Source organism: Catharus ustulatus, chromosome 28 (assembly GCF_009819885.2).
Source record: "Catharus ustulatus isolate bCatUst1 chromosome 28, bCatUst1.pri.v2, whole genome shotgun sequence".
Taxonomy (NCBI): domain Eukaryota; kingdom Metazoa; phylum Chordata; class Aves; order Passeriformes; family Turdidae; genus Catharus; species Catharus ustulatus.
The window spans coordinates 6,000,885-6,028,589 of NC_046248.1; the positions used below are offsets into that span (position 1 = coordinate 6,000,885).

At 49.8% G+C, this 27,705-nt stretch overlaps 1 protein-coding gene across 4 annotated transcripts in view; it reads left to right on the plus strand.

Annotated features, from left to right (window-relative positions):
- The window catches only part of SIK3 (SIK family kinase 3), a 69,582-nt gene that overhangs the window by 17,046 nt on the left and 24,831 nt on the right, over window positions 1-27,705 (plus strand). For 3 of the 4 annotated variants that reach the window (XM_033081558.1, XM_033081560.1, XM_033081561.1), the window contains exons 2-4: window positions 19,137-19,253; window positions 20,423-20,486; window positions 26,002-26,163. In XM_033081558.1, the coding sequence (XP_032937449.1) occupies window positions 19,212-19,253; window positions 20,423-20,486; window positions 26,002-26,163 (268 nt within the window). In that variant the 5' untranslated portion in view covers window positions 19,137-19,211. Of the gene's footprint in view, window positions 1-19,136; window positions 19,254-20,422; window positions 20,487-26,001; window positions 26,164-27,705 lie in introns of those variants that run through there. The other variant, XM_033081559.1, reaches the window with a different exon arrangement.

Genomic DNA, 27,705 nt, shown 5'->3' on the forward strand with positions numbered 1-27,705 from the left:
TGTTACCTCTTACATCACAACGTGTCATGGCCTTGGAAATAAACCCCTACCTAGTGATGAATGGGCTGGATTTAGAATTGCTGGGGCGCTTCATCTCTGTGAATTAATGTCCTTAAGCAGCCACTGCAAAAGCTCTGATCTGTCACTGGATGCTCTTTTGGAGTGCAGCTTTAGGAGCCCAGGAAAGCCTGTGTGTAATGCAGAATTCCTGCTGGTTTCAACCAAGATTGCATTCTTCTTTCTCCTTAGGTAAATAGCTACAGAGCTTCAGCAAAACCTGTCAGCTCTTTGAGACAGGGAGCTTCTCACAGTGCTCGTGGAAGGGCAAGTCCCACCGTGCCATGAGTGTCTTGGGATGCTGTGAGAGTGGGGTAGAGCTCGTGTCACCCACTGAGAGCTGCAGTGATGAGGAGGTGGCCCTGCTGCACAAAGACTCCTTCCTTTAGGGCTGGTTTAGCTCTTGCTTTCTGCCTTTTCTGGCTCTCACCTGGTGGTTTTGTGCTGCAGCTGATAAGTTGCTGCTGCTGCTCATCCTCCTTCCTGCACACCTCTGCAGGGACGTGCAGCCGAGGCAGGGATGAGTAATGCCTTTGGAAGAAGTGTTACCCTAACCTTTTATTCTGCATGCGTACATCGAACACTCGAATCTCTACATTTTCCATTGCATTGGATGACTGTACATTCCAATCAAATGATTCATTGGATTAACATAACTTTTCTGTGAACCAAAATATCTCCTCAGACCCTCAGAGCTGAAGGGATCTTTAGCAGATGCACTGTTGGATGCTCCATGTGTGCCTTCCCCAGCCCAGTGCTGTGTACACACAGGCTGGAGTGTGAGGCTGTCCTTTCTCTCCCCCTACAAGTGCACTTGGTTCCCTCACATTCCATTTCAGTGACGTTGGAAAGCTTTTTTCTTTCTTTTTCCCCAGAGGGACTGAGCAGAGCTGTTTACCCTCAGCTGGCCAGCTTCTCCTCTGAGAGCAGGGCTGCTGAACACGAGGGGAAGGGCAGGAGAGCTCGAGCAGAGGCTTGGGGTGGGAGCAGGGTGATCCTCACCTGCTCAGGTGCTGTGCTGCTGCTCATTCTGCTTCGACAGCTGTGCTGCAGCTCTCTTTGGGCTTTCAGACTGGTTTGGATTGGGCTGTGGGACTGTGCTTGGAGCTCTGTAGCTGTGCTGGAGTGCCATCCCTGCAGTGGTTCCTGCTTCCATCTCTCCATAGCTGCTCCTTGGAGAGTTGCAGGCTGCAAAGCTGCTGCCCAGAAATGAGATGTGTTCTGTGAGAGCAGCCCAGCTCAGCCTCACAGCTGCCACAGTCACAGCCTGTGGTACCACTGTGGATGTGAGTGGATCCCAGAGGTTTGCAGGGAGATAATTCCAGGCTGTTCCTCAAGACTTGCTGATGTGGGGTTGATTTTTTTTCCCTTGGTTGTTGTGAAACTGCCCTCGGTGTGCACCTTATCTCAGAGCTGCTTGGCTGTCCTGCTCGTGAGCAGTCCTGCTCCTCCTGGAGCACTGTGCCTGCTCCCAGGCTGCTTTCCAGGGCTGTTTATCTGTGACTGCTGAGCTGCAGTCCTGGACGAGTTGTTCCTGAGCAGTAAGCTGGGAATGATTTCAGCTGGGCAGTGCTGGAATGCTCTGTGCCCATGGGGAGTGTGGACTGTGAACCATTGGGGTGTTATGTGTGCAGTGGCCTCATGTCCTGTTCTCATGGTGACATTCAGTACCTTGATGTCCCCTGGCTCTGGTCACCTCTGTGGCCATTGAATTATTTGGTACATTACTCCTGTGCGCTGGCCCTGCAGCTGTATTCACCTGTGTTAGGGTGTGAAACTATTATTTGAACACCTACCTCCTCTTAATGTGACTTTTTTTTTCAATTTTGAGTTGTTAATCCTGCAGGAATGATGGCCCTGTTTTTTGCAGCTCCCCAGGATGCATGGGCTGTGTGATCTGAGGGTGCAGCTAATGACTTTATAGCAGCTTTTGTAGTTTGACCTCGGAGCCTGCCAGTTGTGTCTGGGAATGAGCAGAGGAATGTGGTACATAGAAGCTGTGGCTTGTAGGAAATATGTTTTTGTGGAGCCTTGCTGATGGCAGTGACTTGCTCCCCAGCAGCCTTGTGGGCTCTTTACAAGGTGCACATACTGGTCCTGGATCATTATAGTTACCTCAGATATCACATTTATTGTCTGAGACTCTACCACATTCTGCAACCAGGGAAAAATTCTTGTTTTTCCTGAGGCAGCTGTTGCGTTTATGGAATTTTTGGTACGTGCTAGAATAGAAACTCATTTTCATTTTGTACCTGAATCATAGAAAGTCAGGCTAATACGACAGAGCTCGTTGCTGCAGAGACAAAAGTTCTGCACCACACAAACCTCTGGCTGTGCTGGCTCCACTCAACTCTTCCCTCTCCTCACCACCCCAGCTTAGCAGAGCTGTAACTGCACGGGACAGACACCCAGGGCAGATGCCTTGTTGAGGGTGATTTTCCTGGAAAAGTGACAGCACACACTGTGGTTTGGGGAGCAGCACCCCCTCACCCTGCTGGGCTGGAGCAGGAGCAAGACTCTGCATGTTCCACACAGGCTGTGGAGAGCTGTCCTGGCCTGAGAGTTCCTCTTGCACACTCTGAACAAAGTAAAAAGCAATCCCTGGGTGTGCAGGATCTCCTCTCTCCTGGTGTCTGATGTCCTCCTGCACCCTGGTGCTGGGATTGAATTGAAATAAACTGAGCTGATTGCTGGCACCAAGAGCAGCCATCAGTGTGGCCAGTCCTGCAGTTGGTAAATAAGCCTTTGTTTTCATCTGCATTTAAAGAGAGAAAAAATACTAATCAGCCTAGTGAGACAGCACCTTTAGTTTCTTGCTGCTATCGTTCAAATTAATAGAAATCTCATTTATCTCCTTCTGGTGATATATGTCCCTGGAGAGCAAGGTCATGGCAAATGATACAAATGAATGAATAGGGGAGATGGGAAATATGATCTGAAATTCCTGCAGGCTCGCTCATCTCGCACCCTCCGTGTGTCAAGGGAGCCTGGATTTACGTCACTGTGCCTTACATAAGGATCTATAATGTGATAGCTCCCGAGGTTGTGTGGGTCTTGGGAGGCTCCTGTGTAATTGGTTCAGTATGTGCTCAGCAGAACTGCACAGCTCTCCTGGACGGCTCTGCAGCTGCTGCAAGCCTTGCTGCTCAGGAGCCTTTATCCAGCCCTAAGGGCTTTTTTTTCCTCCCTATAACATCACCCTTTTCTTTGGTGTTTCAGCTGTTGCAGTCATCTTAAATGGTTAAAAAGGCTTAAGTGGGGAAGAATGCAGTTAAGGTGTAAATCATCTCCCTAAAGCTGAGCATTCAGTATTGCACAGAATCCCTGAGGTTGGAAAACACCTCCAGGACATCGAGTCCAGTCTGTGACCAATCCCTGCCTTGTCCCCAGCCCAGTGAGTGCCACCTCCAGGGATGGGCACTCCAAACCTCTCTGTGCAGCTCCAATCCCTGAGCACCCTCTCCATGGGGAAATTCCTGCTGCTGTCCACCCTGCCCTCCCCTGCCCAGCCTGAGCTATTCCCTCTCCTCCTGTCCCTGTTCCCTGGAGGAAATCCCAAATCCCCCTGTCTGTCCCTCCTGTCAGGGAGTTGTGCAGAGCCACAAGGTCCCCCCTGATCCTCCTTTTCTCCAGGCTGAGCCCCTTCCCAGCTCCCCCAGCCCCTCCTGGGGCTCCAGCCCCTTCCCCAGCTCTGTTCCCTGCCCTGGACACGAAAACAAGGAAATATTTGGGTAAATGCTGATACCAAGTGTGAATAAGCAAGGCAGTGTTTTTGGATTGCTGCACTTCTCCATGCTTTCATGTACAGCTGCAGTAAATCCCTTGCCCAGGACTGGTTAAATCAACTTTGCACCTCTCCCACTCCAGGCACTCCAGATGCACTCTGGACATGCCCTGACCAATGTGCATGTCCCCAAAAAAGCAGAATTGCAGATGAAGCCTTGATGCAGACGGCCTGTGCTTAGTCCCTTGCAGCTCTTGGGGCAGGCTCTGTGTTTTGGCTGCAGGGCTGGGTGCTGGGCACTGCTGGGCCTGACATTTATGTAGTGGTCTTGTGATAGTCCAGGTTTAGAAGGCAGGCAGCTTGTTTTACTGGGCACGTCACCCAACAGCAGTACAGTATGAGCTGCTGGCTGCAGTCCCCTCTGATGTACAGTGAGGGCTTTAAAGCACTCGAGCTCTGGGCTGCACAGAAACCTGTGTGCAAAAACCTGCCCTGCGCTGGCTTTGTGTTCACAGGGATGGAGCAGGCTCACTCCCTCAAGGTGGGATTCTTGTCATCCTTATGATAAGAAAGAGGCACTTCAGGTTGCATCTGGGCTTTGAATTTTGTTGTGGCTTTGTGTGGATGTGTCGAAAAACAAAAAACTGCTTTCTAAGTGACACAGAGATGCTGGAGCATGTCCAGAGAACGGCAGTGGAGATGGGGAAGGGTCTGGAGCCCCAGGAGTGGGCAAGGCTCAGCCTGGAGAAAAGGAAGCTCAAGGGGACCTTGTGGCTCTGCACAACCCCCTGACAGGAGGGAACAGCCCCAGGTCAGGCTCTGCTCCCAGAGAGCAGGGACAGGAGCAGTGGGAACAGCACCAAGTTGTGCCAAGGCAGAGTTGGGTATTAAGGAAAATTTCTTCACCGAAAGCATTGTCCAGCCCTGGACCAGCTGCCCAGGGCAGTGCTGGAGTCCCCATCTCTGGGGTGTTTTAAAGCCATGTGGATGTTGCACCTGGGGACATGGGCTGATGGTGGCCTTGGCACTGTCATTGGACTGATCTTCAAGGGCTTTTCCAGCCTAGACAACTCTGTGATTCCAAGGCAGCAGGACAGACTGAGACCTTTATTTGCTGAGGCAGGGGTGATGGTGGTCTGTTCACACACAGCACCTTTCTGGGCTGCCATTTGCAGTTAAGAGTTCTTAAAACAAAGTCCTGTAAGGGAAATGAAGCCCTGCCTTCTGTCTGATCTCTGCTAAGTGCAGATGTGCATCTTGGAACAATTTACTCCTGGTTGTGTTTAGGGCTACCAGAGTGACTGTTCATTCCCACATATGGAGCATGATTTCAGAAGGTAATTTAAACAAATGCAGCGCCACTTCCAATTTTTCAGGCTTCTAGTTTAGCAGCCAAAATTGTTCTCCTGGCTCCAGCTTGCCCACCCTGGCTGTATCAGTTCCCACATGGCCTGCCAAGTTTGCAGAGATCTATCTGTGGTCCCTTTTCCCTTCTGAGGAGGCAAAGAATCCCTTGGCTGAGAGTGGTTTGGGCTTTGTTGGGACACTGAGAGGGGGGAGAGGGCAGGGAGAGCCCTGCCTGGGACTGACCTGTGCTGTTCCTAAGTCCCAGGGCTTTTGTGAGCCCCAGCTGTGCCTTTGCCTGTGTGAGAGGGTTAACAGGAGCCCTGATGTGCTCGGAAGCTCCACACTCCTGGCTCTGCTGGATGCTGCCAAGGAGTGTTAGTTCCTGCTGCTGCACTTTGGGAAGGGAGTCTGGGATCAGAAAGTGCCATGGGCTGTGTGGACAAGGCAAACACACCTCTGTTTTGTGGCTCTTGGCACTGGGGAGTTACCTTAATACGTAATTCTTTCGCTGTTGCATGGCTCTCACTGGACTATTAGGTCTAGGCTGAGTGAAATGATTTAGTAGCACATCAGCTTGTGTTTGTGAAAGTAAATATTTTTGTTCTACTGAAAGCAAATGGAAACGTGTGGTCAGTGTCCTGGTGCAGTAAGTGCTGACCTGCTGCTTGGAAGGGGTAGGAAATACTGTGACGAGGGAAAAGCGATGTATTTAGAGCTTGGTGCGTGTGTGTGCTGGTCAGAGGCACTGGTGCACTCCCAGAGAGGCACAGCAGTTCCCCAGGCATTTGCAGGGGCCAGGGCCATCTCCTCTGTGTGCAGCTCCTCAGTGGTGCTGTGAGCTGTGAGGAATCACTGCCTGACCTGGCTTTGTGTGTGTGCAAAACTCAAATCGCCAAAATTCAGACACGCCAAGCTGTGTGCTGCAGACTCGGTTTAAGACCCCCAAACGGATCTGTAGGTTGGCTGTATTTGTTTGGTTTTTGTTTTCTTGCAGTTTCTGCACATATAAAAGAGGCTTTGTCCTCTGTGGGCCCTGAATTTCCCATGTACAAGGAGAGGCATTGAGAGAATTCCAGGCTGCGGCTTTGCTTCCACGTGCCCCTGCTGCATTTACCTGTATTTAGTGCGTGTCTCTGACTCAGTGTTTACTCTTCAGTATTTAAACATTCCCTAGAAATTAAATCTTTTAAGAACATTATTCTTCACACCAAGTGCTTGTAGAAGCCCAGTTGTGCAATGCCTACGCTCATGTATTGGCTGCTGTCTTACTCCCTCGGAACAGGATTTATGGTGGCAAAGCAAAGCAGCAGCCACAATTAGAATTTGGGTACTACAGCGCTGAAGTGCTTTCAAAATAGCAGTGTCTGTGCTCCAAAAATACTCCATTGTCCCCTGCTTGGAGAGCTGGTGACAGCCATGGTTACTTGTCCCACTTGAGGGTTGTGGTGGCACCGAGGGCAGGATCTCCCTCCCGAGTGTCCTGAGCCCTTGGTGCTCTTGGCACCAGGAGCGAGTTTGATTTGCGTAGATGGAGCAGCAGGGATCACAGTGACACCCACTGCAGCCTGATCTTTGGCCCTTTGCCCCGTGCTGTCACCAGCCTGGGGCTAATGGCCTTGTGTGACATTTGGGAGCCTCTCTGGGGTGATGAGTGGGATGCTCCAGTTGCCCAGCCCAGACTTGAATTCCCTCCTCGCAGTGCAGCTTGCACAGAAAGTGACTCAGGAGCCCGAGGTCCATGCTGTGCCATGGGAGAACACCCAGCCTGTCCCTGTGTTTGAGCCAGGCTCCTGGCTGGCCTGGCAGCCCTGGCACAGGGCAGTGGCTGGGTGCCCTTGTGCTCACACTGTGCTGTGCCACGCGGCCCCGAGAGCCCGGGGCTGGATCACACTTTGGCTTTGAAGTTGGTTTTCAGCTCCTGAGTGCGTAATCTGTGGGTTTAAGGCATTTCTGCTGATAAGGGAAATCAGATACTCTTGTTGGAAGTGGCTTGTAGGCTTCTCTAGTGTTGTAATTCAGTTCTGTGCCCAAGTGAAAGGTGATTCTTTAACAACTTGGTCCATGCAGTTACTGCTGGGGAAGATTCTTCTGTCAAGCTTGCTTTGTTATGAAACAAATTCAAATTTCAAGCAAATCTTTGTGGTTTTGGGGGGAGCAGAAACTTCCTGAAGTTCCAAGAGGCAGCTCCCGTGTTCTGACATCACTGGGAGGTTTTAGTGGGAATGACTGCAAGGGTGTTTTGTCCTCAGCAAGCTGGAATGAGATTCCCTGGTTCTCCATTGCTAAAAGTGAGGGAATTTCTGCCTTCACTCAGGTAATGCCGCTGTGGAACATGAGTTTATTTTAAGCTGGACTTTATGATCAGACCCAAGCTGCCAACCTTTCATCTTCCTTTGTGCTGTTATAAACTCTGCTGAGGACTGGGGGCAGCCAGTGCTTCTCCCACCTAACTGGGGGTAAATCCCTGGTGCTAAAGCTGGCACAGTTTGGTTTGCTTCTCCTGCAAAGCCTGGGCAAGATGAGGGTGAGGAAGGGACTCTCCATTGCTGGGATGTGGTTTGTCTTGGTTGTTCAGGGTTAATGTGTTGAAGCCTGCATTCCTCACAGTTTCACTTTTGGCTTCTCTTTCTAAAAATTTCCACTCCATTTCATAACAGTTCTGGAGTGAGGGGTGGTGATACTCAGGAACCTTTGAGTCTGAAAATGTTCTGTGTAATCGGGGGCTGGAGGCAGCCACAGTTGTTTTCAGGCCCAGGGGAACCGGTCTTCCTGACAATAACATTAACCCTCCCTAAATCAGCTAATTGAAGGATTTTTAATTAACTTAAGGGGTGGGGATGGTAAATAGAAGCAGTGGTTTTGAGAAGAAAATTGCTTTCTGCTGTAGTCTTGTGACTGATGAAAATTCTGATGTTTGAAGCTGAAAAATAGTGTCTCACTAGTTTGATCATTTCTGTTGCTTTTGGAGCCAAACACAGACTCCAGTGACTGGGTTTTGTGGCACATAGCAAACATGATTCCTGATGGAGGAGTGTCTGAGAGGCAATCTACAGCCTCCCAAAGCTTTATGTGCTCACAAAGGCTGGATTCAAAATTTTGAGTGTAACAACTGCGCTGACTTTGTACTGAAAATACTTTGGGTGTATCCTGATAGTTCTGCCTCCCGAGCTGGAGTATCTCTGCCAGGCTGCACTGCAGCATGAGAAACTTTCCTGAGACTCAGTGCCTTCATCAGTGTCTCTACAAGACATCTTGTGACAGGGCCACTGCTTGTTTGTTCCCATAGAAACTGCCATCTGATCGTGGCAAACTGCACAAAGGCTCCTGCTGCAAACGCAGCGTCTAAAAATTCCTCGGTGTATCATCCAGATCTGGCATGGTGCTTTATTCCTCCCTTCCCTGGCAAAGCCCCGGCCCCTTCCTGCTCAGTGTGCTCCAGGTCCTGTAGCATTCATGCAACTGGCACCTTGAAAATAATCCTAGAAATAAAGGTGATGGTGTCACCTCCTAATTGTGATCTCAGAGGTGCTGGCAAAGGAGCAGTGTTTGCAGTCTCTGCCAGCAGCAGGATGATGCACATGGAAATCATAAATACTGAAAAAAAGGCATTTGATGCATTTGAAATCTTTGATATGGAGAAACAATTCCTCTTCTGCAAGTGTGTGACTGTTGCTTTTGATTTGTTTTGAATCTCCAGCTAGTTGGTTTGTTACAGAAAAGACTCAATGCTTACAGGGTTAGGAAAATACCTGTCCAAGAGCCCAGAATCCCGTATTCCCAAATGGACCTGATGGCCTATGAAGAGGAGCAGTGACTCCTCCCATCTTACCTGTCACTTCAGATTTTGTGTGGTGATCCCAGTGTGATATTTAATGCTCCTGCAGCCTCCTGGGGTAACCAGGAGCTGTTGCACTGGTGAGTGTAGCTGCACACATGCACACTGCAGCTGCTGTGCATGCCTGCATGGCTGCAGAGCCCAGGAATGGGGCAGGATCCGGGGCAGGAGCCCAGCACGGAGCCAGCAGCACGGCGAGGAGCAGGGCACGGGCTGCTGGGGCTGAGTGAAAGGGATTGTTATACGGGATGACAGATTCCTCTGGAGCTTGTTGCTGTTTGCAGAAGGGAAGCCAAGACATTGGTGCTTAATATCTTCCAGAAGTCCTTGGCTTTAACCCTTGGAGAACCTCAGGAAATCAATTGGAAGCCGGTGCAAAGCTCCCTGTGGCTCTGGCAGCTTCTCCCAGGCAACCAGCAACAGGATGAGAGGATTTGATAGCCCCAAGCTGTGCCAGGGGAGGGTCAGCTTGGACATCAGCAGGAATTTCTTCACAGAAGGGGTTGTTCAGCTTGGGAAGGGGCTGCCCAGGGAGGTTTGGAGTCCCCATCTCTGGAGATGTCCAGGGAGTGACTGGATGTATCACTCAGTGATCTGGGCTGGATGACAAGGTGGGGACTGGGGACAGGTTGGACTCGATGCTCCTGGAGGTCTTTTGCAGCCCAGATGATTCTGTGGTTGTGCTGCAGGTCCTGGTGCAGTGCCAGGTGTTTTCCCAGGATGCAGTTTATGGCAGGAGGATTTCTGTGGTGCACAGCAGGCTGGGGAGCCCAGCCAAGGGCGCTCCTGCTGCGTGTGTTGGTTTTGTCATTAAAAAATAGCCATTTTCTGTCATTAAAAAATAGCTGCTCTTAACTTGTGCTGCACCATTGCTGGGTGCTCCATAGCTGTTAGACAGGACGTGAGGTATTCCCTCTCCTATCTGAAGACCCCTTGGTCCAAGCAGTGTTCCTTGCAGGATAAGCATTGCTTAAAAAAACCCAAACCTTCATGCACGATGTGTTCTCAACACATCACCTCATGCACAGCAGCTTCTAAATTTCCTTATTTCCAAGCTTTGTTACTTTATAATCCAGTAATTCAAACCTGCACACTCTGTACCTGAAATCCACTATTTTCCCTGTCACTTGCATTTTCAGGTCACAACTGAATTAGAGCAAAATGACAATCCAGGGAACTTTGTATAACACTTTCAAAACCCGCTTGCTGTAATATCCTGGCAGCTTTTTAAAGACTTTTCTTGATGTTTGAGCCAGGCCTTTCCCACGAAACCTGGCAGGTGGACTCCATGTCTCGTGTCTCTGCTCTCAGGGATGGTCTCTGCTGGGGCTCTGTTCCACAGCAGCATTCCTGATGCATCTCCTGCTGTCACAGATTTCTTCCTGCGTGTAAATACATTTCCAAAACTCTGCTGCTAAGCAACTCTGCCCAAAGCTGGAGAGTAAGGCATGAGGAGCAGCTGAGGGAGCTTGGGGGGCTCAGCCTGGCTCGGGGGGACCCTCTCATTCTCCACAAATCGCTGACAGGTACTGGAAGGGGCTGCCCAGGGAGGAATCCCTGGAGGTGTCCAAGGAAGGACTTGGAGGTGGCACTCGGGGCTCTGGGCTGGTGACAAGGTGGAGATAAGGCACAACTGGGACACCATGATCTCAGAGGGCTTTTCCAACCTCAAAGATTCTTTAAATGATTCAGTGGCAATCTCAGGAGAGGCTTGGAGGCAGAATCCTGCATGGAGGTCATTTGTGGTGTTCAACCAACGTCTCCTGAAATAATACTGGTTATTCAAGGTGCTGGCAAACTGAGCTGTATTTGTTCTCATGGGATGTTTAGGCTGCAGTGCCTGAATTGAGGGGAGAGCAATTAAACAAGTGGTTTGAACGGGCGACCTGGACTGGAAGAGGACACTTGCCCACCTTGGTCCTCCCAGAATTTGATTCACCTCTTGGCTTTGCTTGTCTGCAGGTGGCTGGGGGGCTGAGCTGTAGCTCGAGCAGGACTCCAGTCGGGCCTGAGCAGGACTGCAGTGTTCCCATCTGCTGTCACACAGGCTGGATCTGAGCCTCCTTGGCCAAACAGTCGAGTTTACGTGACCAGGCTCTGCTTCTTCACATCACATTTGTTAGTTAACCAGTTTGCATCAATTTAAATGCACCTCCATGAGCTTCTGCACTAGTTTAAGTGCATTTAAAAACCGGTTTTAATTATCAAGTGCAGTCTTTGTGTAGTAAGTGCCAAGAGTGCTTTTAATTTGCATGGGAGCCATGGAGGTAGTGCTGCAGAGTGTCAGCAGATCGTGGGGCTGCACCACAGCCGTGTTCAGGCTCAGCCTTCGTTCCTTCCACTCAGCATTGTCCTCTGCATCCCACTAGAATTCCTGCTAATGCTACAAGCAGCAGCTTTTAAACCTGCCTTTTACCTCAGCCTCTTTTCCTTGGGCTTAAGCTGATTTTTAGTATTTGTTCTTAGATATTCTGCGTTTCTGGTCCAGGTGTGGAGGAGTTTGATGAGCTGACCTCCCAGGCATGCAGCTCTTGGTGCCTGCTGTCTGTGGATGGACATGTGGACGTGTTTCAGGGTGGCAGTTCTCACTGCAGGCTGGCGTTTGTCCGTGTGGTTTGCTCTCTTCTCTCACCAGGATAAATAATTTTCCATACCACCTCTAATTCACATTCTGACTCCTGTGAAGTTCTCAGCCTCGCATCTGGGAAGCATTACAGGAATTTTACAAGGCTTCTGAACTAAAAACAAATTACTGGCATAAATGTCAGCTGAAGCTGTTGGGGCTGGAGGGGTTTTCTCCTGTAACAGAGTGCGAAATGAAAAGGCAGGTCAGTGGGAATGCAGACACGGCTCGGTGTGAAGCTGGTGGAGTTCAGCAGACAGGAATGGTGTGGCTATCCGTGCTGTGTTTGAGGTGGTTAGGTGTGGCTACCTGCAGTCTGCTGTGCTGAGACTTGCTCTGCCTTCGGCTTAGTCTCTGGAGTCTCTTGCTGTAGCCCAGGAGAAAAAGGCAGCACTGGCAGCAACCAGGAGCTTCAGTGTCTGACCAGAACTTTAAAAAGCTTTGAAAATCCCATAATTAAGAGGGATAAAGGCTAGAAGTAGATGTGATGTAGCTTAAGGGATTCCTGTGCTTAAGATGTGGATGGCTGAGGTGCTTGGTTGCTGCTTGGTCCTCTGAGTCCTGGTCAGCCCCAAGCCCGGGGAACTTGCTGAGCAGCCATTTGTGGGGATATGTGGTAATTCCTACATCCTGGATGGGCTCTTCCCAGCCCTGTGTGGAGCTGTGGCCAGTCCTTGTGCTCAGCCTCTTCCCAGCTCTGTGTTTGCAGCCCGAGGTGATGATTCCAGAGCTCGCCCTCGCAGCACTCCCGTTTGCACGGGAGGTTCTTCGTGCACCAGGATGGTTTGTTTATCTAATTGGCATCTCCAGCTCCCTTTCCCGTGCCTTTCTCTGCAATCCCAAAGCCCTTGATGCTGTTCAGCATGCTCTGATGTAGTGTCTGTCAGCCAGGGCAGGTAGCTCCAAGTCTCTGTTGTTTCCCGCTGTTGCCCCAGGTGATGAAATAATGAGGAGAAGCTCTCCAGGAGGGTTTGGGACCTGGAATCCAGGTGAATGTGACAAGTAGAGCTCTAGCAATGTGCCCAAGGTTTCTCATGGCTTGCAGGACATTATTTCCCCCTCTCTGTGGCTGAAGGTGACAGAATTTACCTGTCATCCCTTGCAGCTTCCAGAATGGGAAAGAGTTTGCATTTGGGACTAAGTCACCATTGAACTGGCACTCACCAGAGTCAGGCACTCACCTCTTGGACCTTCTTGATGGCTTCTGTTGGAAAAGAGAAGCTGCTGGCATTGGGTTAATCCAGGACTGGGAAAGGAGGAATGCAGCACGGCTCAAGGCTGGGATCCTTGGGGTGCTGTAGATGAGCTTCCTGTCCTGTGACATTTGTAAGCTGCTGTACATGCCCTGAAATGATGAGATTTTCTTACCTGGGTGTCTCTGGTTCTCTGAGGTGTGGATGTGAATGTGGGGTTTGTGCTTTGGCCACTGAAATCCCAGCTGTGCTCGCTGTGGGACAAGGAAAGGTCACGGCAGAGCACGGCGCTCGCACAAGCTGGGTATTAACATTGCAGCCAGCCAAGAGGATTTGGATGTATTGACTTTTCTGGTAACACCATCAGTATTTTCTTCACCTTGTGCAAGACACAAGTCCCTGCATTGATTGTGCAGAGGGATGTGGACAAGGTGAGAACTTCCTTCCTGAGCAAATGCAGCTTCTCTGTGCTCATCTTCGTCCACAGTTTCCTGCTTTCAGATGCTGCCAATATTTGCATTTGTGCCACCTCCAACAGCCACGGATGTTGCTGCAGACTGGCCTAGTTTTATTTGCTGTATCACTTTGACTTTGGTAGGTTCTGCTGGTTAGTTAATTCCGAGGAGGAGATGCCCCAGTGTTACCCATGAGAAGTCTGGGAATCAGCAGTGTCAGTGCTTCCTTTTTGTCGAGCGCTTTCTTATGACTAAAAACTGTACAAATTGCATATTTGCGTGGAGAGAGCTCGCTTTTGGTGACCCCAAACACACCAGCAGGCTCGTGCTGACAGCTTGCTTGGGGAACATGTGCCTCTGCCATCCGAGTGTCCGTACAGAAGCTGTGGAGTGACATCCAGCCAGCTGAGCTCCCGAAAAGGACACGACCTGCAGTAGCCCGGAGTTCACGTTGTGTTTTTATCACAGCCGTGTGTCCATATGCCAGTGGAGTGCCTCTGTGTGTGGCTCATGTACATATCTGCAGTGTGTGCTTCCTTCTCCCTCTGCTTTCCCCCTTCTGTGTTGTGGTTCTGGTCTCTGCTGCTGGAGTGCTCCTGTGCAGCTCCAGGATCTGCTTACAGGGGTGATTTTTACCCCTCCAGCAGCTGCTTAATCCAAACAGGCCGTGTTCCCGAGCTTCCCAAGTGTCTGTGGCAGGCAGGAGCAGCTGGGGAGAGTTGTTCCCTGTCAGCCCCTCTGACAGGTCGCACTGTCAGCCCAGGAAGGCTTTGCTAACTGCAAATGTAGGAGGAATTGGGGTGGGTGAGCCTTCTCCAGGTTTATTGGTTTATTCCAGAGACCCTCTTGGTGACAGCTCTGCCGTTCCCCTTGGGGTGACACCGGAGCCGAGCTGCAGGGACACCTCCATCCATGGCAGAGCACACCCAGGCACTGTTTACTGAGCGTTTTCCAGGAGGAATCTGGAGCAGGAGGACTCCCCGGGACAGTTCTAGGAAATGTCTTGCTCCCAAATAAACATGTTGATTTTCTCAATGCAGTCGGTTTGCCGGTGCCATCTGTTGGCTCCCGTTCCATGGAGGAGATCCGTGCTGATTTACAGGAATGCCACTGCCATAATTACACTTCTTCAGTGATCACTGATCACACTGAGCACATGGGCTCCTTTTGGAGCAAGTGGGGGTTTCTGGTTTTGCACTCAGGCCGCTGCAGAAACAACTGAACTGAAAGGGAAAAGGTGATTTCTTTATGGAATGATCACTCATGCAAGAAATTCTATTTATCATTGAATTATAATTAGATCCAAGCAGATGCATGGCATGAAGGAGGAGATTTTAGCCCAGGCCAGGGTCTCTGGCTTGTTCCTTTGTTCACAGCACAGAAATGAAAGCAAGCAGTGTCCCATGGCTTCTTTCCACTGAAAACAGACCGTGCTTCCACCTCTTTCTCTCGGAGAGCCTTTCCAAGCAGCTGGAGCAGTGCAGGGCACAGTGGCTGTCCTCTCCCTGCCCATCCGCCTGGGCACCCAGCAGTTCATTTCCCTTCCTGTTGGCAGGGCCCTGTGGATTCAAGGAAGTCTGTCTGGATTATTATCCACACTCAGCTGAGAAACAAGACATCCATATAAATTTTAACTCCTGCAGGTCGATATTCTCCTCTCTCCTATCCCAAGCCTCATGCCTCGTTTCAGAGCCCCTCACCTTGGCATGTTTAGCTCTGGTGACTGCCAGATTTGAAAGTCTGGTATCTCAGAGCAAAATAGGAATTTTATAATGTTGTTTATGTTGCAGTTTGGGAATTTTAGGAGAATCCTGTGAGTTTGAGAGTAAGAATTGTCAAGACTTCGTGTGCTGGGCTGAAGGAAGTGGTTGGTGCTCAGGGCAGAGGAGCAGCCTGGGCTCCTGCCCAGGAGCTCACATCTCTGAGCATTTTGGGGTGCACTGGGGTCAGCTTGCTGCCTTCTGTCCCCAGTGGGGTGTGCTGCTGTCAGGGATAGCTGTGTGCTGCCTTTTGGCCTTCCAGAGTTTCGGTGCCTCTCCTTCCATTTCCCAACTCCCCCTTCTGCTTTCATGTGGTTGAAATTTCCACTCCTCCCCACAAGGCTTTTTTGCCTAGCGTGCTCATACACCCAGCACAGCTTTAGGGTCAGGGAATTACAGAGCAGTGTTCAGCTGGGGTGCTCCAGGAGAAGAAAAATCTGGAAAAACAATGGATGAGCCCACCTGGTTTGGAGAGCAGGGCCTCCACAGTGACCTGCTGGGGTCAGTTTGCTTTTAGCAACTTGTCATTTCTTCCAAATAACAGTTCCCTCCTCAAATTACTAGTGCAAGTTTTACTTGGATGCAAGGAGGAATAAATGAACTGTTTACAAGTGACGGGAACATTTTGTTAATTGGTAGCAGCATGCATGCTCCAGGCTTGGCATTTATCCTCCTGCCTGTAAGCTTCATTAACTTCTGATAAAAGAATAGTTAATTTCTCAGACTCCTTTTCTAGAGTATTTCATTGTTTGAGAATTTAGATCATGGTTTTCTTCCACTTCTACTTGAGCCTGAATTTGTGCTTTACTTAATGATGTTTAGTCTTCCTCTCTATTTTATGTGGTGTTTATAAGCATGAGGAAATGCATTCGATTTTGGGGTTTTTTTAAATACCTGAAACTGATTCTTTTTGCATATATAATGATGGATAGATAGATAGATAGACAGACAGATAGATATTTGGAGGCAGGGCAGTTATCACCTTGGCAAGGATTTTATAAAATGTGAAGGTTAGTTTTCATGTGCTTTAGATTGTTCCCTTAAAGATCCTAAATATTCCTGTGTTTGGTTGTTTTTCTCCAATTTATAATCTCCAATAAATAAATAAATAATGAAGTAAAGGGCTGAATTCATTGTGGCCATCCCTTGAGCTTTGGATGGAGTCGGTGTGGCTGCTGCTCAGCCAGTCCCTTTTCTGTTGAAATCCCAAATCATCTTTTGAGGGAAGGGAGAATATTAGCCAGCTTAGGAAATGCAGGAGTGGAGAAACCAACCTGGTCTGTTCTGGAAAACCTTTAAACTCTGGAAAAACAGTGATTGTCCAAAAGAGCCCAAAGAGCTGGGTGGAACATCAGCCCCATCCCTGGAATTCCCTGCGTGTTCCTGCTGCCCAGAGCAGAGGGGATTTCCTTCTTCCACCCTCACACAGTCCTGAGGAAGCTCTGCATTTCCTGAAACTGGAGCACGAGGTGGTTTCCCCAGGATTTTTCAGGAGATTTTTGCCTTTCATGTTGCACCAGTTGCTGGAGGCATTTGTGTGGAATGAAAACATTTGGAAGAAACCTTCAGGTTTCTCCTCCACATAACTGGTGAGGGTGGGTTTGGGGCTTCTTGGCTGAGCTGGGGGTGAGATCCTTCTCAAGAAGAACATCTCCTGAGTGCTGTGTGTGTCTCTTTGCTCCTGATCCAGGTATTGTGTGTCTTGTGGGTGTGGAGTTTCACTCACCACGTGTAAATCCCGCAGCGTCACAAGGGGACAGCGGAGGTGGCAGCCTGGTCCTCCCTGCCCAGGGTTATCAGGGAAAACCAGAGGAATTCAGTTCTGTTGTGTCTGGCCCTGCTGACCAAGTTGGGTGCAAGCAATGCTCTACATACCTTCAACTTGGCCGAGAGTGTCAGCTCGAGCCATGTAATTAAGCTGGGAAATGAGAGTTCCTTAGAGCAAATATAGAGCTGGGAATGAGTAAGGAGCTTAGGAATACTCCAGATCTGTGGATTTTCATTTACGTCTTTGGGCCTGAAATGACTCATGTCTCTGGGTAGACATCTTGGCTTTGCTCTCGGAGGAAGCGTCTCTTTGCTTTTATGTACATTTATGCTCAAGCTTTACAAAAGCCTGTTCTTGCAGGAAAACCTTGGGTGAAAAGCATGTGGAGAGTGCTTCCCAAGCCTCCCCTGGCTTTCTCAACTTTCCCAGCCTGCTCCTGAGTGCTGTGCTGGGATCTGTGGGATGCAGATCCTGCAGGGGGCTGGTCCTGGGCTCTGCACCCCATTAATCCTGGTCCCAGGCTCTGCACCCCGTTAATCTCAGTCCTGGGCTCTGCACCCCATTAATCCCGGTCCCAGGGCTCTGCACCCCGTTAATCCCAGTCCTGTGCTCTGCACCCCGTTAATATCGGTCCTGTGCTCTGCACCCTGTTAATTCTGGTCCTGGGCTCTGCACCCCATTAATCCCAGTCCTGGGCTCTGCACCCCGTTAATCCCGGTCCTGGGCTCTGCACCCCGTTAATCCCGGTCCTGTGCTCTGCACCCCATTAATCCCAGTCCCAGGCTCTGCACCCCATTAATCCCGGTCCCAGGCTTTGCGCCCCGTTAATCCCGGTCCCAGGCTCTGCACCCCGTTAATCCCGGTCCCAGACTCTGCACCCCATTAATCCCGACCCCAGGCTCTGCACCCCGTTAATCCCAGTCCCGGGCTCTGCACCCCGTTAATGCCAGTCTCAGGCTCTGCACCCTGTTTATCCCGGTCCTGGTCTCTGCACCCCGTTAATCCCGGTTCCAGGCTTTGCGCCCCGTTAATCCCAGCCCCGGTGCCTGGCAGCCCCTGCTGCCGTTTCACCTCGTGCCTCAGCTGCAGCCCCGCTGCTGCCAGCAGCTCCCAGCGCCGAGTGCCAGACCTGGCTGCCGTTCAGCTCCCGCTCCTGCTGGAGGAAGCATGCTCAGTGACTTGGAAGGCTGGAAGCGTTCCTGCGCTCTGAATTAAAGGTTTCAAATGAAAGAAACAGCTTATTGTACTTGGGTGCCTTTTCGGGATTCTGCTGGGTTCTGCTCACATGCAGGGCGGTTATTGCTCTGGCAGGGATTTGATCATAAAATATGGGGCTTAATTTTCATGTGCTTCAGATTGTTCCCTTAAAGAAAGATTCCCTTAAAGGATCCGAAGCTGCTTTTGTGTGGCTGTGGGAGCATCCCTTAGCCCTGCCCTTGGGACATGTGTTTGGGTCGTGTGCCCCTGTGGGTTTGTGCCCGTGGTCCTGGCACGCTGCTGTGCACAGGGCACTTGTCCTTGTCCCCACCGGGGTCTGGGACAAGCTGAGCATTTCTGTGTCAGATCTTTCTGGCTGTGCATCCTCAGTGGTTTTCGTGGCAGTGCTGCTTTGCATGCCCTTCCCCAGGCCTTTGCATGATCCTGCAGCCTTCCTGGGCAGGACCTGTGTAAATTAGGCTCTCCAGCAAAGTAACCAGGAGATTTGTAAGAGCGGTTCTTTTCCCAGGGAGAGGCATCTCTGAGCGAGAAAACCTGCTGGGGGATGGTAATTCATGCCACAAATCCTGAGACTGGAGCTGCTCGCTCGCAGGGGTGTTTCGTGGTGGGGAGGAAGATACTTAAAGCTGAAATTTGATTTAGAAGCAGCAGGGCAGATGTTCCTCTGTCAGGCAGAACAGCTTTTTCTCTCAGCTCTTTTCTCCGTCAAGGTTTCTCTCTGCCTTTTCTCTCCTGTTCATCCCAGCGTTCCAGAAAGGATTCCCTTCCTCATTGTCCGTGTGTGGATGAAACAGGGTGCTCGGTGTACTTGAGGACAGGTGGTTCTAGCACAGAAGTGTCTCCACATTTGGAGTCTGGTGGTTCTACAGTCCATGCCCAAAGGAGCTGGGAGCTGCCAGCACCAGGGAGGTGGAGGGAAAATCTTGGAGACTGGAGAGCAGCTGACTGGAAGCACTTAGACTTGTTTAAACTCCATTAGTGTAGCGTTACAGAGCACTTCTGGTTTAAAACAGATAAATAAATACCTCAATTGTTAGAAGCCTGACACTGCCCCCCATTCCCATCCCTGCTGGGGTTTATCAGCCCTGCTGCAGGGAGCTGCTGTGTGGACAATGCAGCTGGGTCACTAACTTCTCTTCTGTTTGCTCTCTGCCAGGTGGCAATAAAGATCATTGATAAAACTCAGCTGGATGAAGAGAACCTGAAGAAGATATTCAGAGAAGTCCAGATCATGAAGATGCTTTGCCACCCCCATATCATCAGGCTGTACCAGGTAGGAGCACTCTGCTTGGAGTTTCCATCCCTTGGCTCTACACTGTGCAGTGGCACTTCCTCCAGAGTTATCCCTCCACTCCTCCTTTATGTTCTCAAGGTCTCAAAGTGCTTTGATTGGAGGGGCAGGGGGAAAGTGGATCTGATCCTTCTCTTCTCTGGACATCGTGCTTCCTCTGTGGGCTGGCCTCCTGCCACTTGTTTATGGCCATTGTGTGCTTCTCAGTTTCCCAGTTGAAACCGGATGCAGGTTCCCCTTCTCACTTTAAGGGAGGGAGCAAATCTCACCCAGGGGCAGGACTGAACTCTCCTCTCCCTGCCCAGCTCCCTGTGGCCCCCAGGCCCTGCTGATGTGCCCAGCCCTTTCCTGGAAAGGGATCAATATTAGCAGCAGACTTGCTTTGTAATATTGTTTGCAGACTTTTTTTCCAGCTTGTTTGACTTTTTTTTTGTCTGCAAACAAAACCCCCAGAGGCAGAAGCCACGTGGTGTGCCCTTTACACAGGTTGTGCCCCTCTGTAAGGAGGGTGCAACAGAGTGATGGGAGCAGAGGAATAAAGGACTCTGTTTCCCATCTGTGCTTGAGAGATACAGATATTTATTTGTACTCCAAAGAGTTAAAACTGAGTGGAAGTGACAGAGGTTAATGTTCCTTTGGCCAAACCATGTGTGAGATGCTTACAGGGACTGTGGCACTTCCAAGGTACTCAGGGAGTGCTTCTTTGCAAATTAAACTTTTTTTTTTGTTTCTTTTTTTTGACAAAAAACCTTTTTAAACCTATTTCATTCCATCTAAAGCTTCTGATGTGATACTGAAGAGGTGACACTTGTGATGGGTAGGAGGAAGAGCAAGGTAGCAGCCCTGAGAAGTCTCCTAGGCTGCTCCCAGGGAGCAAATGCTAAAGGGAGGGGAAACAGAACAGGAGGAGGAAGGTGCAGGTGAAGGGTTATGTGTAGTTGCAGATTTAGTGTTTGAAACTTGCTGTTTCATCCTTACTGGCCCAGTTGCTGTCCATTCCTGCACATGGCTCTGGAAAGCAGGGGAAGGTTATAGTTTGGATTTGGTGAAAGCATTTGTGTGTGTTACAGAAGGAGTAAAGGTGGTTTTAGGCTGTTTCTCATTGCACTCTGCAGTCTCCTTATGTGTCACTTCTGTGTCCTTGTGTGCAGGTTATGGAGACGGAGCGGATGATTTATCTGGTGACAGAGTATGCCAGTGGAGGGGAAATATTTGGTAAGTACATTTATTGCATTCTTTAATCAGATAATGCACTTGGTCAACTACAGTAAACTGAAAATAGCCACCACACTCTCTTGTTTCAGCCAAGAGGTGCCCTTCAGCCTGCAAACTTTCCATTGACAAGAGGAGTAAAGGAATAAATGAGACCAACTCAATGGAAAAATAACCCCCCTAACCTCTGTTTCTTCTTTGGGTTTCATTGACAGGTGGTGCTGCTCCTCTTTCGTGCTCACTTTGGGATTAAAGATGTTGGAAATAGTCATGCAGTTGGATTTTAGTGTTGCTGAATGCTTTGCTTTCCAGCAAGTTATATGAACCGTGTTGGTGATAGTGGAACTGTTTGGGTGTGTCAGTAGCTTTCAAAGAAACAGACAGTCCTGCAGTTCTGGGGTGTTTTGTGCTCAAAACCATGTCTTGTCTTTTCTTTTTGATATCTGATGTTATCTTAGCAAGCATTGGTTGCATCCCTTCCAAGCACCATTGTCCCAGAGAGTTTTGGCTGAGTGTTCTTGACCACAGGAGCTGTTCTTGAAAGGGAAAAAAGTGTGCAGCACAGCTGAAAGAACTGTGAGCTGATTTATTCACTTGTTTGGTGAACAAGAGCAAAACTTACAGAAATAGGAATTTACTTACACGCTGGAATTTTGTGCTGGGTGACAGAGTCAGAATTTTGCAACATTGGTCTGTACTGGCTTTGCCAATATGAGCCTCCAAAAAGGGGGAAAATCCTGTGTGCTTGAATTAGCTTCAGTCAAGGAAGTGGGGACAGTCACACATGGCATGACAGCTCCTGGGAGCACTCCCCTGTCCTCATCAGTCATTGGAGAAGATTCACTTTTAATTTCACTTCTCCCTTCTCTGGAGGAGAAGCTGAGTCGTAGTAAACGACAAAGCTTTTAGTGAAGCAGAGAAGCCCCAAATTAAGGAAAATAAAAGCTGAAAAGTGCTGGTTTCCAGCCACTACAAACTGCCACCAGCTCCTCAGTACCTCTGTAGATGGTTGCCATGGTTCTTGTCAATATTGTCCATGTCCTTTGGATTTCTCCCTGAGAAGGTGGCAGCCGAAGGGGAAGCAAATGACAGCTGATGTTTGGGAAGTGTGGATTGCCTGGTGAAAAACTGACTTGCTGAGCCTTCCAGTTGTTTATTCAAATATAAATCATGGTGCTGGACACTCTCAGCAGTTCCATTGGATTGTGAAATTCACCTTCCCGTGCACAACAAAATCACCTCCGCATGTCCTGGAGTTGGCTTGGGTGTGTATCACCACAGAAAAGTATAAATCTCTTTTTACTTTTTCTCCCTCTTCTGTTGAATTTGGCAGAGATGGGTTCATCTTTTTTTAAATCCAGAGCTATGTGCAAGCTCATATACAAACTTGGAATGAATTCTTTGGTTACAAAAATAGCCTTCTGCGTGAGTCGAAGTGAAAACCTAATTGCTTTCTGAAAGATTTTCTGCTGTAGTAAATTCAGCTCATTAGCATGGCTAATTTCCATGTTGCTGCCCAGCATTTTATCCTCACTGATAGCTGGGAGCAGCCAGCTCTGGAATAGTGTGAGGCTTCTCCAGACCCAAGCCTGGAGGTCGTGCCCCTCTACCCATTTTGAGGATTTTTCTGCACTGCCCTCAGTTCAAGAGCAGAGAGGGGAAAACTCAAGTCTCAACTTTTTGTATTCAGAGTTTCCTGGGGAGCCATTAAGACTTTGTTCTAGCAGCGGAAGCAATTTGCAGGGAGGAAGCAGGAGCCCGTTCTGGGGAGGTTTCCTTGCAGTCCTTGCCTCTCCAGCTGGAGGGTCTCATGTCCCCGTGTGGTGCAGACAAAGCTGATGGCAGCGTGGGCAGCTGGGCTCTCCTGTTGGTAAAACCTCACCTGCAGGGTGCCTCCCCTCAGAGCCTGTCCCTCCTGGAGCAGGTGGGCTGGCTGGGAATGGCTGGATGTGCTGCAGGGATGGTGTGGGAGGTGTGTGTGGGCACTGTCACCCTGCCTCTGGCTGGCACTGGGGATTCTCTGGGAATGAGCCTGTGCTGAGCCTCCTTTATCTTTTTTATGGTCATGTCTTAACACCTGCATGGCACAGGCTTTGAAACGTGGTGCTGGAGGGTAAGGGGGGCTGGCAGCTGGGGTTTTCTGGATGCCAAATGCCCAGGGTGAGGCTGTGCAGCCCCATGGAACCAGAGTTACCATTGTGCTGTTGTGAACTGCAAGTTTTCCTGAGGAACACACCTTCGGCTGCTTCCCAAGGCTTCAACAGTGCCAGGGATCTGTCAGTGTTTCACAGGCAGTGCTAGAGGTCAGAATTTCCAGCTGGAGGAGCAATGGTTTCTCTAGATGGCCACAGTCAGTGAGTGCTGCCTGTCCCTGTCCCTGTCCCTGTCCCTGTCCCTGTCCCTGTCCCTGTCTGAGCTGTGCAGGGATCCCAGTCAGCACCTGGGAGGGCTGCACCACCTGTTTATCCAGACTTCCAGTAAAAGGGCTGAGTGCTCCTCCAGCAGCCAAGCTGTGCCGTCAGAGCCTTTGATTCATCTCTTACTGGAAAGGGTTTGATAATTCACTTTGTTTGTGTAGCAGGGACCAGGGACAGGCCTTGGGTTTGCTGTGGGCTCGAGCAGCCAAATGTAAATTGTTATTTTTGTCCCTGTCCGTGTTTTGCGTGTGGTTGGGTCGCTGGTTTGACATTATGGAGAAATGAATGTCTCTTTTTAAACATAGGGTGGTCTCTGTTCCAGGTCCCTTGAGTGTCCTCTTTTGAGGTCAGATGGAATATAGGCTAAAAATCTGGTTTGATTTCAGCTGTTTACTATGAAAACTGTAAATAATCTGCAGTCCTCACTGACTGAATATGGGTTCTTGGTTGATTAAAAAAAAAAAATCACAGGAAATTTAGAAAACTATCATCTGGTTGATGTGGTTACCACGTCTGCCCCGTCTCCCCACCCGCTTGTCCTGAGCTCTGTGAGCATGAACTGGGCAGACACATTAAACAATGTTGTGGTGCCCATCTCTGGAAGGTCAGGCTGCTTCTGACATCACAAGGTCACCAAATTCACTGGAAATGTGACTTAATCCAGCACACAGAGGAGACTGAAGCTTCATCAGCGTTTGTTTTCCAGACAGAAAGCAGCTTAAAAGCACGAGGCGTCTGTCCAGAGGCAGGGAGTGGAAACTTGTGTGTCAGTGCTCTCTGAACCAAAGGTGGTTTTTCCTCAGTGTAGGATTGGATTGTTTTTGTAACACAGAGAGCAGCGTCAGGTGCTTCATGTAAGTACAGAGAGCAGCGAGTGATGTCTGTAAGGGTTGTGCAAGGGAGTGATGCATTCCTTCCCCTCTGGAGGACACCCAGAGGAGCATCACTGCTCTGAGCAGCGTGGTGACATGGGCACAGCCCAGCTCTGGGTGCTCAGAGCAGGCTGCTGCATCCCAGCTCAACGCTCAGGTCAGCTCTGTAACCTCCACTGCATGGGAGGTTTGTGCAGACTAAGCTCTCAATGGTTAATTTTGGCATACAGTTGCCCTTGGTGGTATGTGAAGTATTCTGTAGCCTCATTGTTTCTGTCCTTCCTCTGGAGCTGGTGCAGAAATGTCAGTGGGCTCGGAGCGCCGTGCCTACGTGCAGAGCCTGGGCCTCCGCTCCCAGTTCTTCATCAAAAGTGGAATTTCACGCCTAACCTAAAAAGGGCTTTTTGCAGCCTAAGCAGGACTGGCTGGGCAGAGGGGCAGCAGAGTTTTGTGGGTGAGAGGCACAGGGCAGGGGGTGCCCCAAGTGCCAGCACTGAATGTGAGTATCACCAGCTGTGCCAGGACTGGTGAGCTTGGTTTGGGAAAAAATACATTCAGGAGAGCCTTGCAGAAAGACACCTGCTGCAGTAGCTGGGTTTGCTTTCATGCCTGCAGGAGAATTGCTAAAATATTTCAGAATTGTTGAGAGATTGGAGCCTTGTGCTTTATTTCAAGGCACTTGCTGTATGGACAGGCTGGCTCCCCATCGCAGGGAGCAGAAGGTGTGAATGACCTTGTTTAGGAGCTGAGCTATTACCTGTTGATCAGTGGCTTAAATTGGAGCAGCCCTTGCTGTGCTCTGCTGTCAGTCTCCTTAGAGTAACAAATTTATGACCATGCAAATGCCTTAATGAAATACGACGGGGCAATTTGAGATGGTCACTGTGCTCTGCCCAGCCAGCGAGCTGAGGGTCAGATTTGACTTGGTGATGGTTTTCCTTCTCCAGCCCTGGCTCAGATTTGCTTACAGAATAAGTTTATGCCATGAACAAGAGTTAATTGACAAGTTCTTTGAAAAACACCTCGAGTCTGTTGCACAACATGAGTGGGCAAAGGCAGAAGTAGGTTGCTGTGCAGTCAGGAGCAGCACAACTGCTTTGATGGATCTTGGTAATTAGTATTTACTGCGAGTCAATTATGTCACAGGTATTTTAATGAATGGGTGACTGGGGAAAAACACAACCACCCGATGAGAAACCTGCACAAGTGATTTATTGTTGTTATTTTCAAGAACAGATATCTGTATTGAGCCCCTAGTTTAAAGGAGTTTAGGGAGGGATGTGAATCATTCCAGCCTAATTTTGGCCAGAGATGTTTTGAGGCCAGCTCAATGGCTCCACCAAGGAGTTACAACCTCCTCAAGTGAGGCTTCCTTTCTCTGCCTTCTCTGCTGCCTGTCTCCTCCCTGTCCATCCCTACTCGTGGGACAGTGACAAGTGGCTTCTGTGAGCCTGGTGCTTCCAGGTTTTAAGTGGATTGACTTCAGCTGGGTCACTGCTGTGTGCCTGCCTTTGTGATCTCTTGGAGAGGCTTTTCCTGTCCGTGTGTGCAGTGCTGGCTTCCAAGGAAAGCCCAGCTGGCAACAAGCACTACCTTTGAGTGAGAGTACAGGCTTTCAGCAAAATATTTGGGAGTGCTCAGATTTCCGTCGTGGAGGCCAGCTCCATTTTTATAATGAAATGCTTTCTTGGATTTCGCAAGGATGTTGTTGCATCGATGCACGGAGAGGGAGGATGTTAAATCCCTCCTGCAGCTGCTGGTGGCTGTGCTGGCTGGAGGGCTGAGGTGAGCAGCTGCTTGTGGCTGCCACTACCTGGCACCTTCGAGGCATGTTAGACCAAAGACACGTTTCCTGTGAAAAACCAGGGGGAAGGAAGGGGGGCACGTGGCCAGGAACCTCTCGAGGTGCTGTGGTACAAGGCTTGGGGTCTGACTGAAAGCAGAGGCTGGAAAAGCTTCATTTTTATTTAGATGTAGAAAAAGATTTTAAAACCTTTGCACTTGTGTACAAAACAGTTCTGATTTTCCAGGCATCCCCTCATCCCCTATATAAAATGAATTTTAGAGCCTTTCACTCAGCGCCAGCCCAGGCTGTGCCTGATCCCTGCTTGTGCCTCTTCCACGTGTGCTGGAGCTGCAAACCATGCTGTGCCCACATGGTTCCCAGCTCTCTCCAGGAGCACAGGAAGCCCCTGTGTCCATAACCCTGTGTTCTCCTTCACCTCACAGATCACCTCGTGGCCCACGGGCGCATGGCCGAGAAGGAAGCCCGGAGAAAGTTCAAGCAAATTGTGGCTGCTGTCAACTTCTGCCACTGTCGTAACATAGTCCACAGGGATCTGAAGGCAGAAAATCTCCTCCTGGATGCAAACCTGAACATCAAAATAGCAGGTGAGCTAAGCTGAGCGGTGTGGGAGGAAGGCAGCTGCTTTCAGGAGTTAATAAATGTAGGCACTGGCTGCTTCCAGGTATTCAGGGAGAAGGAAACGCGGTGCAGCTAAAGGAAGCTTTGGATTTCTGTGTGGCCTGCTGCCCAGAGCTGAAACTGCCAGGTTGCAGCCAGGAGATTTATACCTCCCTTCAAGTAGTGCAAAGTAAAAGAAGAAGGAAAAAAAGTCAGGTTTGGCTTCCCAGGCTGCAGACACTGCAGTGTTCACTCCTCTGGCTGATGGGTGAGACAGACAGTATCACAAAACTGACCTTGTTCTGAGTCCTGCTGCTGGTTCAGGGCTTCTTCAGAGCAGGTCAGGCTAGGTGAGAGAGCAGGAATGGCAAAGCAGGGATGACAAGGTGGATGGTGGAGCAGTGAAGGGGAAACTGCGCTCCTGGAATCATTCTCAATGTGGTGTGACAGAAGTGACAGAGGCAGAGTGGCCTCAGTGCTTTGGGGCTGTGTTCCCTGCAGGGAGAGAGGAGCACACAGCCCTCCCTGCCTGCTCACACTGGGATTTTTTGGGCACTAACTGCCCTTCCAGAGACCTTCCTCCCTGAGCATTTCTGTCCTGACCTAACACAGAGCTGCATGTCTGTGATCCTCTGACCATGAGACTGAGCCTTGGCTGATCTCTGGGGGACACTGACTGGGCTTGGCTTTATTGGGCTTGCTGGGATTATGACCAATTGAACCAACAAGATTTAACACTTAAGAGTTGACCTCAATCCTCGTGGGTCCTTTCCAGCTCAGAATATTCTTTGATTCTGCCTTGGTCATCTCATTTCATGGGCTTTGGAAGTGGTAGATCTTGTACTCAGCATTTAATTCTCCCAGAGCCTAGAGCACAGCAGGGCACCTTTGGAAAGCACTTGGTTGTCCCCTCTCCCAGCAGACTTCCTGGGTGAAATTGGTGTCTTTTGCAAGAGTTTGTGACTTGATGAATTTATTTTTTTTAAAGTGCTGAGAGCTACAAAACTTTTCAGTCTGAGCAATTTTACTTCTGGGATGTGGGAGATACTCCTCTATCTTGACAGCATCTCGAAGAAAGGAAGCAGTCTAGCTTATTCTCACTGTTCTCTCATGTACCATCCAGAGGTGTTAGATTAGAGTTCAACACTGGGTTTGTGGTAAAATCATCAGTGACTTCTTACACTTCCCTCCTACCCTGTCTGTGAGGAGGGAGCAGGGAAGGAGTAGGAAGGAGAGATGGACTTCATGGACTTCCCTCTGGTGCTTAACAGTGTGAGCCATGTCCTCCTTGGCACAGGGATGATAACCTGCCCCTCGCTGTCCTGGGAGCAGGAGATAAGTGAGGCACACAGCTGATGAAGCAGGAGTGCAGCTCCTTGGAGTGGGAGCTGTGGAGCTCAGGGGGAGGCTGCTCTGAGCAGCCCTTTCTGGGGTTTGTGCAAAGGCTGCACTAATGGTTTGAGGCCATCTTGTGTTCACAGGAAAAATCCGCTCTGTGCAGAGGGGGAGGGAGCTGGCAAACAGCGAGA